Source organism: Strongylocentrotus purpuratus, unplaced genomic scaffold (genome assembly GCF_000002235.5).
Source record: "Strongylocentrotus purpuratus isolate Spur 01 unplaced genomic scaffold, Spur_5.0 spur5_contig_847, whole genome shotgun sequence".
In the NCBI taxonomy this organism is placed as follows: Eukaryota; Metazoa; Echinodermata; class Echinoidea; order Camarodonta; family Strongylocentrotidae; genus Strongylocentrotus; species Strongylocentrotus purpuratus.
Window position 1 is genome coordinate 1,720,545 of NW_022145554.1, and position 17,469 is coordinate 1,738,013.

General features: G+C 37.5%; 2 protein-coding genes across 3 annotated transcripts in view; one reads left to right on the plus strand and one right to left on the minus strand.

Moving 5' to 3' along the window:
- The window catches only part of LOC752160 (protein DPCD-like), a 31,138-nt gene extending 17,833 nt beyond the window's left edge, over positions 1-13,305 (minus strand). Inside the window, exons 1-3 of one of the 2 annotated variants that reach the window (XM_030992982.1) lie at positions 13,189-13,305; positions 10,969-11,049; positions 10,305-10,429 (exon numbers count right to left, since the gene is read on the minus strand). In XM_030992982.1, coding sequence (XP_030848842.1) covers positions 10,305-10,429; positions 10,969-11,049; positions 13,189-13,255 — 273 coding nt within the window. In that variant the 5' untranslated portion in view covers positions 13,256-13,305. The other variant, XM_030992989.1, reaches the window with a different exon arrangement.
- On the plus strand, positions 6,148-7,269 carry LOC105444718 (G-protein coupled receptor moody-like). Its single transcript, XM_011679343.2, has one exon. It carries the CDS (start codon positions 6,161-6,163, stop codon positions 7,214-7,216), a length of 1,056 nt encoding a protein of 351 aa, XP_011677645.2. The 5' UTR covers positions 6,148-6,160; the 3' UTR covers positions 7,217-7,269.
- Positions 13,306-17,469: the final 4,164 nt, after the last annotated feature.

Sequence of the window (17,469 nt, forward strand, 5' to 3'; positions counted from 1 at the left end):
AGCTGTATTTTTTGTGATTTTTTTATTATTTTTGGAATAAATTTGCATAAAGTACCATAAATAATCAATGGAGCAAAATCTCAAAATTCTGTGTAGAAGTTTAGTGTTCCAGATTTAGCTCTACCAGATAAGGCAAACCAAATCAAAATCGGTCAGGAAATGAGGGAGAAGAAGCAATTTTTGTTATTTTTGGAATAAATTTGCATAAATTACCATAATTAATTAATGGAGAACAATTTCAAAATTCTATGTAGAAGTTTAGTGTAACAAAGTTAGCTCTACCAGATAAAGCAAACCAAATCAAAATCGGTCGAGAAATGAAGGAGAAGAAGCATTTTTTGTGATTTCGTATAAATTTGCATAAATTAGCATAGATAATGAATTTCACGATTCTGTGTAGAAGTTTTAAATCCCCCTCCTAGCCCTATCATATGAAACAATCAGAATCAAAATCGGTTAAAAAAATAACGAAGAAGAAGCATTTTGAAAACTGTGGACGGACGGACAGACGGAAGGACGGACGGTTGACGGACGCCGCGCCATGACATAAGCTCATCGGGCCCTTCGGGCCTTTTATAAGAAAAGGTTATAGAAGGAAGAAACAAAGAATAAAATAAGAAAAGGTTATAGAAGGAAGAAACAGAGAATAACATAAGGAAAGGTTATAGAAGGAAGAAACAATGAATAACATGAGAAATAGTTATAGAAGGAAGAAACAAAGAATTACATAAGGAAAGGTTATTGAAGGAAGAAACAAAGGAAAACATAAAGAATGTTTATTGAAGGAAGAAACCAAGAAAAACAAAAGAAAAGTTAATAGAAGGAAGAAACAAAGAATTACATAAGGAAAGGTTATAGAAGGAAGAAACAATGAATAACATGAGAAATAGTTATAGAAGGAAGAAACAAAGAATTACATAGGGAAAGGTTATAGAAGGAAGACACAAAGGATAACATAAGGACGGTTATGGAAGGAAGAAACAAAGGATAACATAAGGACGGTTATAGAAGGAAGAAACAAAAGATAACATAAGGAAAGGTTATTGAAGGAAGAAACAATGAATAACATGAGAAATAGTTATAGAAGGAAAAAACAAAGAATTACATAAGGAAAGGTTATTGAAGGAAGAAACAAAGGAAAACATAAAGAATGTTTATTGACGGAAGAAACGAAGAAAAACATAAGAAAAGTTAATAGAAGGAAGAAACAAAGAATAACATAAGGAAAGGTTATAGAAGGAAGAAACAATGAATAACATGAGAAATAGTTATTGAAGGAAGAAACAAAGAATAACATAAGGAAAGGTTATAGAAGGAAGAAACAATGAATAACATGAGAAATAGTTATTGAAGGAAGAAACAAAGAATTACATAAGGAAAGGTTATAGAAGGAAGAAACAAAGGGTAACATAAGGACAGTTATGGAAGGAAGAAACAAAGGATAACATAAGGACGGTTATAGAAGGATGAAACAAAGGATAACATAAGGATAGGATATAGAAGGATGAAACAAAGGATAACATAAGGACGGTTATAGAAGGAAGAAACAAAGGATAACATAAGGACGGTTATTGAAGGAAGAAACAAAGGATAACATAAGGAAAGGTTATTGAAGGAAGAAACAAAGGATAAAATAAGGAAAGGTTATAGAAGGAAGAAACAAAGGATAACATAAGGAAACGTTATTGCAGGAAGAAACAAAGGATAACATAAGGAAAGGTTATTGAAGGAAGAAACAAAGGATAACATAAGGAAAGGTTATTGAAGGAAGAAACAAAGGATAACATAAAGACGGTTATAGAAGGAAGTAAAAAAGGATTCATGAAACTAAAAGGTTATAGAAGGAAGAAACAAAGAATAACATAAGGACGGTTATAGAAGAAAGAAACAAAGGATAACATAAGGACGGTTATAGAAGGGAGAAACAAAGGATAACACTAGACTTTAATTCGTCACTTAGACGAATTAGGTGATACGTATGATAATGGTTTTAATAACGAATAATGCATTACATGATATATTATTTTATAAAATGCTTCTCCCATTATGATCTATCCATATGTCAAAATTAAATTGTGTCTCCTCGATCATCATGGATCTAGGGAAGATAGATTGAAACAATATATGACCTTTGACCCTGTGCAGTAACCAGTTACACCTTTGACTCTAATTTACATCATGAACAACACCTTTTGACGATTTTATCTTATTCAAAGAGATGAAAATGTAATTGATAAATGATTATCATTATTATGATAATGATGATCATGACGTAATGATCATGATCATGATCATGAGCGCGATCCTGACATCTTATTGAAAAAATGAGGGTCGATTGAGATAGCATATAGTCTCAGCTACAACATACTCAAAAATCAACAAAATCCAAGCAGAAATAACGGCGATATTGCTCGCAAAAGACAGGAATGTAGAATCCAGATTTGAGAAAAAGTCATCTCCCATAGGGATTACACGCAAAAAGTAATGGATTAAGTGAAAATAGGGTAATAATAAAGTAAAAAGGGTTGTTTATTACATTATTTGCGATTCTACGTGTTTTAATAATCAAAGGAGATGGTACAGTGAAAGGTCAAAAGGGAAAAAAAGTGAAGAAAAAAATTGTTGGAGACACCCGGACTTGAACCAGGGATCTCGAGGTTGGAAGTCAAGTGCGTTACCGATATACCAAAACATCTCCCATAGCGATTACACGTGAACGGGAAATGGAATTCTGAAATCCTACTTTGCAAGTGAAATATGAGCATGATCCCGGCATCTGATCGAAAAATAAATGGAACATTCGTGATAGCTAATTGTTCAGCTACAACATACTCGAAGCTCAGCAAAAACGAAGCTAAAATAACGGAGATATTGCTCGCGAAAGACAGGAATGTAGAATCCAGTTTTGAGAAAAAGTCATGCCCCATAGAGAATACACGCAAAATGTGAAAAATTGACATGCCTCCTTTAATCGAAAAAATACGCCATGATGCATTTATCAAAATGAAAAATTGTTGACACTGTATTTGTAGAAAATTGTCTCAGCTAAAACATATCAAAATTTGGAAGAAAATAGATTAATATTTACAGAGTTACAATCAATTTTCCAAAAATATACTTACGTCATAATATGCAAATTGAAATTTTGAGTTCGGAGGCAATTATGATGACGTCATGAGTTAATTGAGGGTCAAAATGAGACATGAAATCATATCTCCAACTCATAATCTTTCCAAATATGAAAAGATATTGGAAATTTTCATCCATCCTGAAGAGTTACAATGAATTTTGTATAGGCATGTTTTTGCCCATGTATTTTGGATAAAGATAACGCAGGTTTGCGCGTGCTGTCAACTTTGACGAACGCTCATTGCGTTATTAAAAGGTGAACAAGTTATCAAAATGCTTGGAAAAATATGCCACATAATTATATGATGACAGGGAAAATTTGGCGATTCTATGTTGCAAAATGCCAGTACGCGCGAAAACGCGCGCGCATGCGCGTGTGCGCGTTTTTTTTGCAAAATGCCTAAAATGGCCTGAAACGTATGCAAAAAAAAATTGGGATGATTTGGAGCATTTTAAATTTTTACGCGCGCGTTAACGCGTGGACGAACGCGTACGCGCGCGTTTGCGCACGTTTATTGACCTGAAATTGACCGGACGGATATTGATCTTAATCATTATAAATATGAATCAAAAATTACTTTCCATTATGAAGATATGATCATAAGTTGATTTTCACAAAATGGCGCCTGGATGACGTCACGATCATTTTGATTCTCTGAAAAGTCACGCAGTTCTAAGTTAGAATAAGATCTATCATCATAGAAAAATTCATGACAATGGCTTTATTCAGTCTTGAGATATCCTGCGAACAAATTTGAGGAAGAATAAATAAAAATCTTGACGAAATCAATAGGTGATACGTAGACTTCGTACGTATCACCTAATAAGGAAAGGTTATTGAAGGAAGAAACAGAGAATAACATTAGGAAAGGTTATAGAAGGAAGAAACAATGAATAACATGAGAAATAGTTATAGAAGGAAGAAACAAAGAATTACATAAGGAAAGGTTATTGAAGGAAAACATAAGGAAAACATAAGGAAAGTTTATTGAAGGAAGAAACCAAGAAAAACATAAGAAAAGTTAATAGAAGGAAGAAACAAAGAATTACATAAGGAAAGGTTATTGAAGGAAGAAACAAAGGAAAACATAAGGAAAGTTTATTGAAGGAAGAAACCAAGAAAAACATAAGAAAAGTTTATAGAAGGAAGAAACCAAGAATAACATAAGAAAAGGTTATAGAAGGAAGAAACAAAGGGAAAGATTATTAAAGGAAGTAAAAAAGGATTCATAAAAGGTTATAGAAGGAAGAAACGAAGGATAACATAAGGACGGTTATAGAAGGAAGAAACTGAGGATAACATAAGGACGGTTATTGAAGGAAGAAACAAAGGATAACATAAGGATAGGATATAGAAGGAAGAAACAAAGGATAACATAAAGAAAGGTTATCGAAGGAAGAAACAAAGGATAACATAAGGAAAGGTTATTGCAGGAAGAAACAAAGGATAAAATAAGGAAGGTAATTGAAGGAAGAAACAAAGGATTAAATAAGGAAAGATTATTGAAGGAAGAAACAAAGGATAAAATAAGGAAAGGTTATTGAAGGAAGAAACAAAGGATAACATTAGGAAAGGTTATTGAAGGAAGAAACAAAGGATAACATAAGGAAAGGTTATTGGAGGAAGAAACAAAGGATAACATAAGAAAAGGTTATTGAAGGAAGAAACAAAAGATAACATAAGGACGGTTATAGAAGGAAAGCTGTGACACCCAGTTTCCTTGATTGAGACCAAATGTATCAAGTTCCTCCTATTAATTTTCTTTAAAAGAAGTCAGAATATTGAGATACATTGCTGAGTTTCAGAGCTAAAGGATCATTGAGCAAAGATACCTGCCTAGATAAAGCATCTCTTTCATGCAATCTTCCTGGCGTACATGTAGCAGCTCTAGGTGCCAGAAGAGGAAAGATCTAACGAGGTAAGGTTATATATTCAAACCTTTCATGCAATCTTACTAATGTACATGTAGCTGCTTGTGATCCCGGATAAATTCAAATTGATTTTGCGATGACGTTGGGACAAAAAAGATTGATGTTTGATAATTGATAACGATACCTTAAATTGTTGTTGATGAGACAGTAGGCCTAATCTAGTGGATGGGGTGACAGGGTAGTATTGCATATAAATGTAAACAGACATGTAATGTCCATGTAGAGACTGTACTCAGTGGGTTTTTTTATTAATAGATGTTAATGGTTTTAATAAACTTATATTAGAGCCCCTAAAGTGTTGGGAGCCCCCAAAATTTGATGGCAAAATTTCACTTAAATTGTATCATAATGTGAAAGATGCTGTCATTTAAGACACATTTCTGCAAAGATTTTCAAAACAAATGTGTTTGAAGACGAATATTGATTAAAAAATACAAAATGTTGGTTTTCTGTGTACATCAGAAAACCCAAATTATGTTTTCTTTCATCAATATTTGTCTTCAGACACATTTTTTTTTTTTTTTTTTTTTTTTTTTTGGGGGGGGGGGAATCTTTGCAGAAGTGTATCTTAAATGACATCCTCTTTCACATTATGATACAATTTAAGTGAAATTTTGCCATCAAATTTGGGGCTCCCAAGACTTTAGAGAGGCTTTGAGACAGGCCAGTGATTAATTTCTGTTAACTTTTGGCTAAGTTTTTTACCCTTAATTTAAGACAGCTCCCTTCCAGACTTAAGCCAATTATTTGGAGGCCTTGATTGGCAGGCATATGGTTTTCTTACGCAGTATGATAACCTGCGCACAATTATATTAGCGCGCATTTATTGCAACGCATTAATTGCGCATCACTTTTGATTGACCGTGTGATGTCACAATGCTTATCAGTACCAAATATTTTACTTAAATTTTGTCTAATGTAAGTACAAGTCTAAAATGCGATTTGAATATGAAATAAGTAAATTTCTTAGCTTAGCCATTTACTTAGTAAATTTCTTACTTATTCTAAGTATTGAATTGAATACCGGCCCAGGTCTTTAATGACGTGAGATATGTTTTTTGTACATTACAGTAAAATAACCACCAACATCAGAATCAAGATGGACACCCAAACTGTAAACCTGGAAGGTACTACATCTATGGAACCACCTGAAGGCACATCCTTTGTTTATGATACTAGGAGCCAATTAGTTGTAATCGTTGGTTCTTTACTCATTATCATAGGAATACTTGGTTCCTTTGGAAACCTGATGGTCATTCTGGCTGTCTCCCTCTGCCGAAATCTGCAAAACAAAACCCATGTGTTTGTGGTGAGCCTCAGCGTCGCTGATTTTATCACGGCACTGACCCTTCCATTTCAAGGTTTCTCAGTGCTCTCTGAGACTGGATGGCCTTTTGGCAATGGGTTGTGCAAACTGTTTGGAGCCTTGCTTATTTTTACGTTAGCAGTCAGCTTCTTTACTTTGGCTGCAATAGCGGTTGACCGTTACATCCACATCACGAAGAGTATGAGACTGCAACAGAAGATCTACACTCGCAGTAGCATTGCTATCATGGTAGCATTCCTGTGGCTTTTTCCCTTCCTGGGGATGGTTGTACCACAGCTAATTCCTGCAACAGGTGGTATAAAGTATAGTCCTGACACGAGGACCTGTGGTTGGGACTTTGGGCATCCCATGCATGGAGTGTTTCGAAACATAACCTCAGCATGCGCCATGTTTTGCACCGCCCTGATCATCTTCTGCTATGTTGCCATCATGCTCTATGTCCGGAGGCATATCAGAGAGACAAGGGACATACTGAGGGTATCTTCTGGCAATATCAACAACCTAGTGGCATCACCTACTGGATCAAGTAAGATGCAGATTGACATCACCAAGAACATGGCGGTTGTTATAGTGGCCTTCTTCCTTTGTCTTCTCCCTTATTCATGCAGTACCTACTTATATAAACCAGAAATATGTGCTTCTTTGTTCTTCTTTGTGCTTCTCACTCTTTCTACTTGTCTGAACCCTATGATATATGCTGTCAAGCATCCTACATTTAAAAAAGTTTTCAAGTGCATGGTCTACTTCAGGTTCCATGATATTCCTCGGCCATCAGCATGGCTCAAGAATATTCTCCGTGAAAGAAATGTGGCTTCATCTAGGGCTTAATTTGTCAATCTTTTGCAAATCTTTCGGTACTTGGCACAGTTTTTGCACATAAGTATACTGTATCACCGACAAAAAATGTGGAAGGCACAGTTGGTAATAATTGATAGTCACACACAAGACCTCGTAGGAAACCACTTTTAACCTTCCCCATATCTGGGATATCGTAGCTTTGACACTAATATGGTAAGCTTAGATTGAAAATCTCAAGTTAAACTTGACATAAAGGTAAAGTGTTGAGAAAGTTGAGGAAATTGACCCGTAAGATTAAATTTTCAAAAGCATCGTCAAGTTTGCAGTCAGAATGTATGTGAGCGCACACTCACAGTCATGCAGCCAAAATGGTCAAGCATGATGTCAATGCCTATCGTGAGAAGCAAAACTTCTATTCAATTCAGTGGAAATTAAAAGATGTTTCTAAAATCGTACCATGTTAAAAGTATTGCAGCAATTTCAATCTTGGGTAACACTGGCAGGGGGGGGGTGGGGGGGGGTGGGGGTGGCACAACTGGCCTGTGCCTAATTCAAACTGTGCCCACATTTTTTTTCTTTTTATCTCTCTTTTGCTTGGTCAGAAAAAACAATTATAGTAATAAAAAAAAACACAACAACACTTAAAATCCCTGATGCCATTTCTTTGGTTCAGACTATTCTGACACAAACCAAACTATAAGTTTCATCTTTCCATTACCAAACACCATTTGTTGCTGATACCGCCAAACTGTATTTTGTATAAATTTCCAAGTGATATGTAACAAAACTATTTTTAATGAAATATTTTGCTGTTTAAATTTCAATTTCATGTCATCTTACAGCTGGCAAATGTGCATACCTTTCCCCATTTAAATATAAGTATTATTGTGTATGATACATACATCTCAAAGGATGAGGGAGATTAAATCTAAGCTGAACAGTAAATCATTATTGGCATAGACCGGTTTACCATCATATTCAAATTGTATGCATACTTTTGAAACAAATGTTATTCTTGAAAACCTGAAGGCTTGCCCTAGACTTGCCCCACACAGCAACAAATAATGTATGCAGACTGGATTCCAAGTATTGTAGTTCATTCATTAATAACAGGTTAATGGAATACCTTGTCACTAGGTCCCCAGGAAAGAAACATCCATAAATTTGAATATGTTAGTAATCCGGTCTTTTCTTGTCCGGAAATAAAAATGGGAAAAACAATCAAACACATATAAAGCACTTGAAATGGTAATATTAATGCTATTTATAATTATATTGCAATCGTTATATAAATGATGTTCCGTTTCTAATGTTATAATTATTTTTTTAGAATGTTTTTATGTTTGTGATGATGTACATTTGCTATTATCGTAACGTGTAATTTTTCTTGTATTATGTACATGTACAATGTCTGTAAAGCCAGTGAATTTTTTTTCTTCCTCAATGGACAATAAACGTCAATTCAATTTAAATTGTAATTGCGTGCATTAAAGGGACTTGGTAACATTGTTCAGGTGAGAGATAGTGGTGCTAATGTAGTGTCTTCAATGCTAGATGTACAATTAAAGATAATCTGAAAATTTGAGTGAAAACGGACCATTATTCATGGTACAAATTGGGAAAAACTGATCTGATTGATTCCTTAATTCTCCCAACTATATTGTTACAATTCCATTACATTTTAGGTGAATGTAAACCGTCACAAAGCAATAAAATGGCTCTACATTCCATTCCAGACATTTAAGTGTTGACAGATTTTTTATAGCCTGTTTTATGTCTTTTTTTCATGGAAAAACGGTTGGGAAAATTCAAAAATGGTTGGGAGAATTTACTGTTAATCACTGTTAGAGGGTGCCTCACATCGACGCCTTCAAAGAAAACCATAGATATCTTCGTGGTTTGAGAATTTTTTCAGGATTTTTTGCATGTCAGAGGGTTAGTACAGTAGAAGGAATATAATAAGTAACATTTTATACAAAAATTAAGCAATTTTTTTCATCAACCTTCAACAATGTTACCACATCACTTTAAGGACGGCCAAATTACAGGATGTAGCCAGAAATGAACGTAATCTTTATTCAGTATTCGTATTGTAAAAGACTGTTTTGATTACCTTTATTTTCACTTTCTATATTATTGTTTCCTCATAATTGACAATCATAATTCTTACATGTAAGTTATATTTTCAGTAGAAAGAGAAACTCTGAAAGAAGCTTTTGTCACAAAGAGGCAAGCCACTTGGCTAATATATATAAGGCTGATTCCTCTGTAGACATCTGCATATGTACTTTTTGTTTTAGCTCTCTCTCTCTCTGTATCTGTCTCTCTATCTCTCTCTGTCTCTCTATCTCTCTCTTTGATAGTATGTACTTTAAAATAAAATCAGTGTAAACCAGAAAAAATGAGTCACTGAACTTTTGGGAGTTGTTATGGACAGCTATTCTCAGAGGAAGAAACTTTTGCAACTTTCAAAAATTCCTTTGCTGCATTAATCACATATAGTCAAACCTGCTTTAGCAACCACCTGTATCAACCTGAGTCAATACGGCAACTACTAAACTGGAAGAACAATAATGACAATCATGATGCTACTACTACTACTTATAACAATAAAAGCAATGCTATGAGTATTTGTATGATTAGTTCATTCAAAAATGTTATTTTGAATTTACTCTGTAACAAATCCTGTAGAGATAGAAATGAATTAAGAACACTTTGATTTGTTGGGATAACTATAACATGCAGTTAAGGGTCTATCGACCTTAACATTTAGTAGGCAAGCCTTTGTCCACTCCTTTGGGCTTTCTCAAGCCAAGTGATTATTCCCAGTTTCTTGCTGTCTGCTGCCTCACCATCACTGGAGTACAGATATGTGACAACTGACAACAACATTGGATGGAATGATGCCCATGTTATTGACTTTGAAACACATTTCTGGTCAAGAAAGGTGAATGAATCCATCTGGATGAAAATGATTAGGCCTAGTCCTTCACTGAAAAGGGACTCTGGCTATTCATGTCACCTACCTTCGCTCCAGTGATCTTGAGGCAGCAGACAGCAAGAAACCATAAATATTGCATTAAAGAAAAAACATAAGAAATTATGTATCTTGACTTACATTAGAGCTGCTTTCCATGAGCAAATCTGCCTCTCCACCCGCAGCTGGACGTCTGAACTGCTCTCCAATTTCAAACTCCCATTTCACCTCTCTTCCAAGTACATTCTTACTCTTCCACTTACGCACTGCACATAAAAGACAAAACAGAAAGCTTACAATACATAGACATTCAAAACAAATATCTCTCCATAAGATAATGCTTTTAAGAAGCACAGCTCCAGTTTTGTAGGAACTGAATCACCTCTCCAACCTGTTAAATTTAATATCTTTTAGAACAAATTATGCATCCTTGCCATTTGGATCCTCACAATAACCAGTCAAAACATATATACATGTAGCTTGTGGTGACCACATGATTACATGTAAAATTGTAAATTGTGCTGTGTTGAACTAAATGCATGGAATACACATTTACAGTGATTGTTCTTGTTAATTTTGAATAAATAAATGAACTTACGAAACCCCCAAAATAACCATCTTAAATATTTAAACAAAATAATAGCATAAAGTATTTTTTTATATAGGAAACCACTACAAGCCATGTAGGATGCTGTACCCTTGACCTAGACCTTGTTCCAAACTGAAAATTAAAGCAACCTTTCATCTCTTACCTACCGGTAGTAAGTCATTGGTTTTGACGTCACCTTTCATCTCTTAGTCTTACCTAGTAAGTCATTGGTTTTGACGTCATACTCCTCCACAAGCTCTCTACCATCCAGGAGGATAAAATGAAGCTTTCTTCTTCCTGTGAATGATGACAAAAATAAATAGTATTGTAACTTAGTGCTGTGCTTTGGTGGTAAATTTACTACCCTTTTAGACGTAATATATTTCGGATAGTTTACCAAACTTTACAGTTGAAACAGAGAAACTAATGAATTCCAAAACTTTTGACACGATTGTAAGCAATTAAAATGGCAAATAACATCATGTGATGGAGGATAAGAATAATGAATATCACATTCTTTATGTTCTTTATTTCAATGTGCACGAATTTGGACACCCTATCACTTTATGACAGTATCATCAATAAATTAAAAAAGTAAAAGTAGATCTAGACCCTAACTTGTTAGGTCTAAACAAAGGCAAAGCAAGGGGCGAAAGGCCAAAATTAAATTGTTATTGAAACCGTCTTTGAAAATTTATGAATCTAAGTTGACAAAACTTCCAAAACAAAGCATGGAATGAAGCATTAATTAATCTGATTGCAAACGTGGGCACAGCTTGATTTTGTAATGTGCTGTATTTTAAAACACTCGAGATTTCTTCTTCAGCATAAAGCTACAGTCCCATATACGTCCCGGACCGTCCCGGACCATCCCGGACCCCATCCGGGGTGATCCGGGATTCGGTCCGTGTTGACACCGTGTTGGCACCGGGGTGGTCCTGGATGGTCCTGGATGGTCCTGGATGGTCCTGGGCGGTCCGGGAGTCGACCCCGGATGTTTTTGACGGTCAAAAACTGCCGGGGTGGTCCGGGACGGTCCGGGACAATAGTTTGATCCGGGGTGATCCGTGTAGCCACCGTGCTGGGTCCGGGGTCATCCGTAGTGGCGCCGGGGCGGTCCGTGTTGATCCGTGGCAGTCCGGGAGTGAGTTATTGACCGCCCAGGACCATCCAGGACCATCCAGGACCATCCAGGACCATCCAGGACCACCCCGGTGCCAACACGGTGTCAACACGGACCGAATCCCGGATCACCCCGGATGGGGTCCGGGATGGTCCGGGACGGTCCGGGACATATATGGGACTGTAGCTTAAAAGCATCACACTTTTTTTGAACAAAACATCCCGGACCATCCCGGATCACCCCAGACCATGGTCCGGGATGGTCCGGAGTGGTCCGTGCTCGTCCGTGCTGGTCCGGCTTTATATGGGACTGGGGCTTAAGGGCCATTCCATGAGAAGAAGGACATGACATCAAAAAAAGAAATGTACCTCTTATGTTAATTCTTTGATTTATCACTAACCTTATGCCATGGATGTTCATAAAACATTAGGGCCTTTCAAATTCAATACAATTTATTTTTCATTTTTGTTGATTTCCTAAGATCTCAAACCATCATCAAAAACGTACATGTGGGACTGTAGATGAAAAAAAAACAATTTATTGCAGATTACACAGGATTCTTGTAATATTTTTTCCTGAAAATTTCGCTAAATTGAAAAAGATGAATATATTTCCATATTCTAAGCCTTTTTTAAGGGGTCCTGGGATATTTAATCTATTACATAGGGGTGAAAATGGCCTCCGGACAAAACGTAACGCGAGTTACCGTAACGTGAGTTACCGACATAGACTATTTGCTTCCTGCATTTTACTAGTCCATTGTTTCTTATCTTTAATATTGTGATCTTATACTTGTAAGTCTCAACCTACTATCAACGTAGGAAAGATTTTGTCAAGATTGTCTAGTATGAGGAGACTTTGCCAAAAGAGGGTCTCATAGAATTGACCATGTCCTTTTTTTGTAACGCGAGTTACCAAAATTCAATAATCCAAGAATCTAAAAATGTTTGTTCTTCAATTTTCTTTTTTGTTTCATTCAGTTGTTCTATATCTACCCTGTCCATGTTTGAAAAAAGTATCTTGCAGATCCTAGCAGTTCTAAAGATATAGGCACATTATCGTGTCAATGTACCCATTAGGTGTAACGCGAGTTACCATGGAATGGCCCATAACCACTCAAGCGCGCCGGGAAACTTGGGTGGGCATCGAGTCTAGTCCAGCCTAGTCCCATATGCTGCATGTTTTGTGAGTGAATAAAGCTCGGCCGAACTACTCATTCTGCCCACATTTTGTCATTAGTTCAGTATTATAAAGATAAATTCCCACACATGTACGTTCTATGCATACTTTTAATTATAGGTAAAATACATTACCGTCCTGAATTAATGCGGTTTTACGTGATTTTCTAAGTGTCTCCAACCACGCCATTGAAGAGGCCATCCTAGCAACAGTCGTTTTGGTAATCGAAAATAGCAATCGCGAGCGCGAGCTAGATGCCTCCCCCCCCCCCCCCCCCCCGAGATCCTGCCACAACAAGCCCACAAAGTATATAGGGGTGGTGGTGGTGGGAGGGGGGGGGGGGAGACATTGCAACCGGCTTGTGCCCCCTCATAACTAAGCCAAATTGACCTACCTCAAGTACACAATCCCCAAAATTTGCAAAGTTCTCTTAAAATATAACATCCTGCAGTGTGGTGATACTTCCTCGTTAATTAACACTTAAAATGACGGGCGGAAATATAGGTAGAGGTCTAGCTATAGCTGGATAATAGCCCTTTAAGTATTAGTAGGGAAAAGAGATCAGCCTTTTGGAGGGAGTTCATTTACACAAATTCACCTCACTCTAGGATCTATGTTACGTATATATAGGATTTTTAATGAAATCTTAGCGAGGATAATAGTACAGAGAGAGAGAGAGAGAGAGAGAGAGAGGAAAGAGGGGGGGGGGGGGGGAGAAGCCGGGGGAACTAGCGAGAGATAGCCATACACAGAGTTTGGCCAACTTGCTTTCAGTTAGTCACTACATGTACATGGCATATATTATTCGTTTGTTTTGTGCTTGCATGGTCTACAACGCAGAGTCCACGGTGCCACAACTCGAACCGGATTGGTCAAACTCTCATAATCAATGACACGAGGGCGTATAGTCAAACGGCGCCATCTCAGATCACCTCCTATTGGTAATGCACGCAATCTTTAATAAAGCATCTTGCCCATTGAGTTGGTGATCAGCCAGCCCTTGATAGCATAGTTAACAGTGCATGTGCACAGTTGCAATCTAAATAATAGGTAAAAACTCACCTTAATTATGACACCTGTTTTTGAACAAGTATAGATTAGCTTTTATTATCCTTTATATTGTAACTCCGTCAAAAAATTATGGAGAATATTTATATGAAAAGTTGATAATTCGATTATCGAGAACTACTACAAGGCTTAACAAAAGGCAAGATATCAACAAGGGTAGTGGGCATAGGCGCCGGAAGTGGGGGGCAGGGGGGGGGGCAGTTGCCCCCCAAAACGCCGCCCCCTCCCCCCCATAAAAAAAAACAGTAAAGGAGTAAACATGGTTTGTATTTTTAATCCAAAAGAACGTAACAATAATAAAAACCTGAATTAAATCACATATACAATTCCAATCAAAGAAAAAGGAAAGTTCACAGGAATTAAATTTCACAAACATTGCGCATGCCACCTATACGGTATTTTAAATGGAGGTCTCTATCATCGTGGACATATTGTGCGAGAATGGGAAAGCGTGTCCGTTTTTTGGTTATAGGGGTGAGAAGACATGAGCCCCTGAACGCTGGCGTACTGATGGGGGGGGGGGGGGGTAATGTATTTCTTATTCGAAACAAGTGGTTTACAAATGTTGACGTTGTGACATGATTTTCCGGCATTTTTCTCCATTTTTTTTGTAAGTCATACCTTTTTATGCGTTTGTTGGAAAATAAGAAATTCTCACATTACAGTCAGTCGAAATACGCTTATTTAGAAGCCTTTATGTCATGGTCTGCAAAGTGGCTGGGCTCGAGCCCCCCCCCCCCTCCTTTTTTAAAAAGTATGTTAAAGAGAAAAAGAAAGAAAGACGGAGAAAAAAAATAAGTGACCTGCCAATGTCACAAACAAGGTATAAAAAATGCTCATCTGACCGTAATTAAATGCTTAAAACCCCAGAGCTTACGGGGGCTCCACCCTCGGACCCCACCAAGGGATCTAAGGCGGGCCCATGGATGCTCATCTGACCGTAATTAAATACCTAAAACCCCCGAGCTTCCAGGGACTCTGTCCCCTGGACCCCACCAAGGGCCCTAAGGCGGGCCCCTGGATGTTCATCTGACCGTAATTAAATACCTTAAACCCCTGAGCTTCCGGGGCTCTGCTCCCTGGACCCCCCAAGGGCCCTAAGGTGGGCCCCTGGATGCTCATCTGACCATTATTAAATACCTAAAACCCCTGAGCTTCCGGGGGCTCTGCCCCCCTGGACCCCACCAAGGGCCCTAAGGCGGGCCCCTGGATGCTCATCTGACCGTTATTAAATACCTAAAACCCCTGAGCTTCCGGGGGCTCTCCCCCCTTGGAACACGTCAATTGCCTTACAGAGGGCCCCTGGATGCTCATCTAACCGTAATTAAATACCTAAAACCCCTGAGCTTCCGGAGGCTCAGCCCCTTGACCCCCTGCCGAGGCTCATGCCCTGGACCCCACGCCAATTTACGCTCTACCTGACCGATAATACTCCTCTTTGAAAAACGTTCCGCGGGACCTGCATGTAACGTGTAAGACTGGTGGTGATGCAGATTTTTCGTCTGCCCCCCCCCCCCCCCTCCGAACTTTTTTCTCATTACGTCACTGCCCCTGGAAAGTGAGCCCCTGTAAAGTGAGCCCCTGGAATGTTTGCACCCCCTCCCCTCAATCCCAAACTGCTTCCGGCGCGCCTGGTAGTGGGTCAGAGAGCTGCAGCCACTGAGAACGTTACATTACCAATATTCGGGTATCCATTACTTCGTAAACAGGCAGCGAGGTGATCAATTTTCAAATTTGTATATTTTTTAAAGTGTGTTTGGATAAGGAAATTACATACTAAAGTGTATTAATTTTTGCTCACTTGCTTAGCTCACTTGCTTAGCTCTCTCGCAAAATGCAGAAAACGGAAGTTGATATGCGGACGAAATATGCGCAATTTTTGTAATTAAACAAAAAATCATGATTTTTCTCATACATGTTAATAGGTCTATATAAAATCATCAAGTCAACTTGATGATAAAGAATTTCAAGTTTTCAAGGCCACATTGTATTTTCATCTTACAGACAGCGAGCATGTAACTATGATTAATTTTCTATACGTCTTGTAACCATTTCTCATGATATGTTTGCAATCGGTTTATATAAAAGCGCCTCACATAAATATTTCAGTGTGTATTTTGCTAAGTGTATCTTTATGGGTTGCTTAATAGTAAAAGAAAAGAGCCACTCAAGTTCCAACAGGCAATAATATTGTATGGTCATCGCTCAAGACTAAACAAGACTAAGTTTGTTTAATCCAGAATTGAATGGACCGAGGATGGGGACCGATGAAAAGAGCAAGCATTCTGTTTGAGTTTTGGTCATGAATCCCGTTATGTTAGCTATCATGATGACTAATTGCATATAGTGTGAGTAATCCTTGTACTCTTCTATGAAAAACTTAGATACGAAATTCAGAACGAAAAAGTTCAGTTTGTGTTGGAGATTTCAGCAGAAAAATGCACAATCATACAACGAAAATCTGTTAATCATTACTCCAAAACCTACATGCTATATATAAGTGTGATACTATAGAAATTGGCTTCTCTTTCCCACCATGAATACCCATATCATATTTTGTAATGTACAGCAATTACTGTTCCTTTCGACAAAATGTTGTCCATGGGGCTTAATGGAGAAAAAAGAGACCCAAATTTGTAGGGGCTATCCGACATCCCAGCCCGCCGAAATTGGGGATGGTTCTTATGTGCCCCCCCCCCCCAAAAGTCATCTTTGGCCAACTTTCTTGCCACCTGTGTACCAAAATTCATGATAAATATCTTTTGGTTAAATCTATCATTGCACGGTATAGTAACCGTTGGTTGTAATCATTGCAATTGGGTAGTTGATGAGAAGCACGCCGTTAAGACATATGCATGAAGCTGATGTGTATTGTAGGCCTTGTTCATATTTCTTCCGTTATCTGTAAAGGAATTAAGAAAGAAGACATAATGATAACTTAACATATTTATGCCTGATTAAATCGTTTATTTTCATTAAAATAATTAAAGCTGTAAAGTATTGCTTAAGTTAGTTACTGAAGGTTGATACTCTCAAACGCATCTTAACAATAGGTAAAGGTGAAAATAAGCTTGTCATTGTAGATTAGCACACCCAATCTCTTGTTCTTTTATTTTTTTTATTTTTCGTTGATTCTTTTGATAAGGTTTAAAACAGAAAGCGTCTAAAAAGGCTCACCATGAAAATGGTTTTCCTCATCTTTATTCCGCCATTGCAACAGATCAGCTTCATGATCAGTATGATGCTCATCACCGCATTACCAACCAATATATTTGAAATACATTCCAATTTCATAGAAACATTGTCTCTCATTTCTCCTATTTCACATCGCGATTAGGCGGCAAAAC

What these genes read in the sequence shown, in the direction of transcription:
- LOC105444718 (XM_011679343.2), top strand. Translation starts at nt 6,161, where the DNA reads ATGGACACCCAAACTGTAAACCTGGAAGGTACTACATCTATGGAACCA.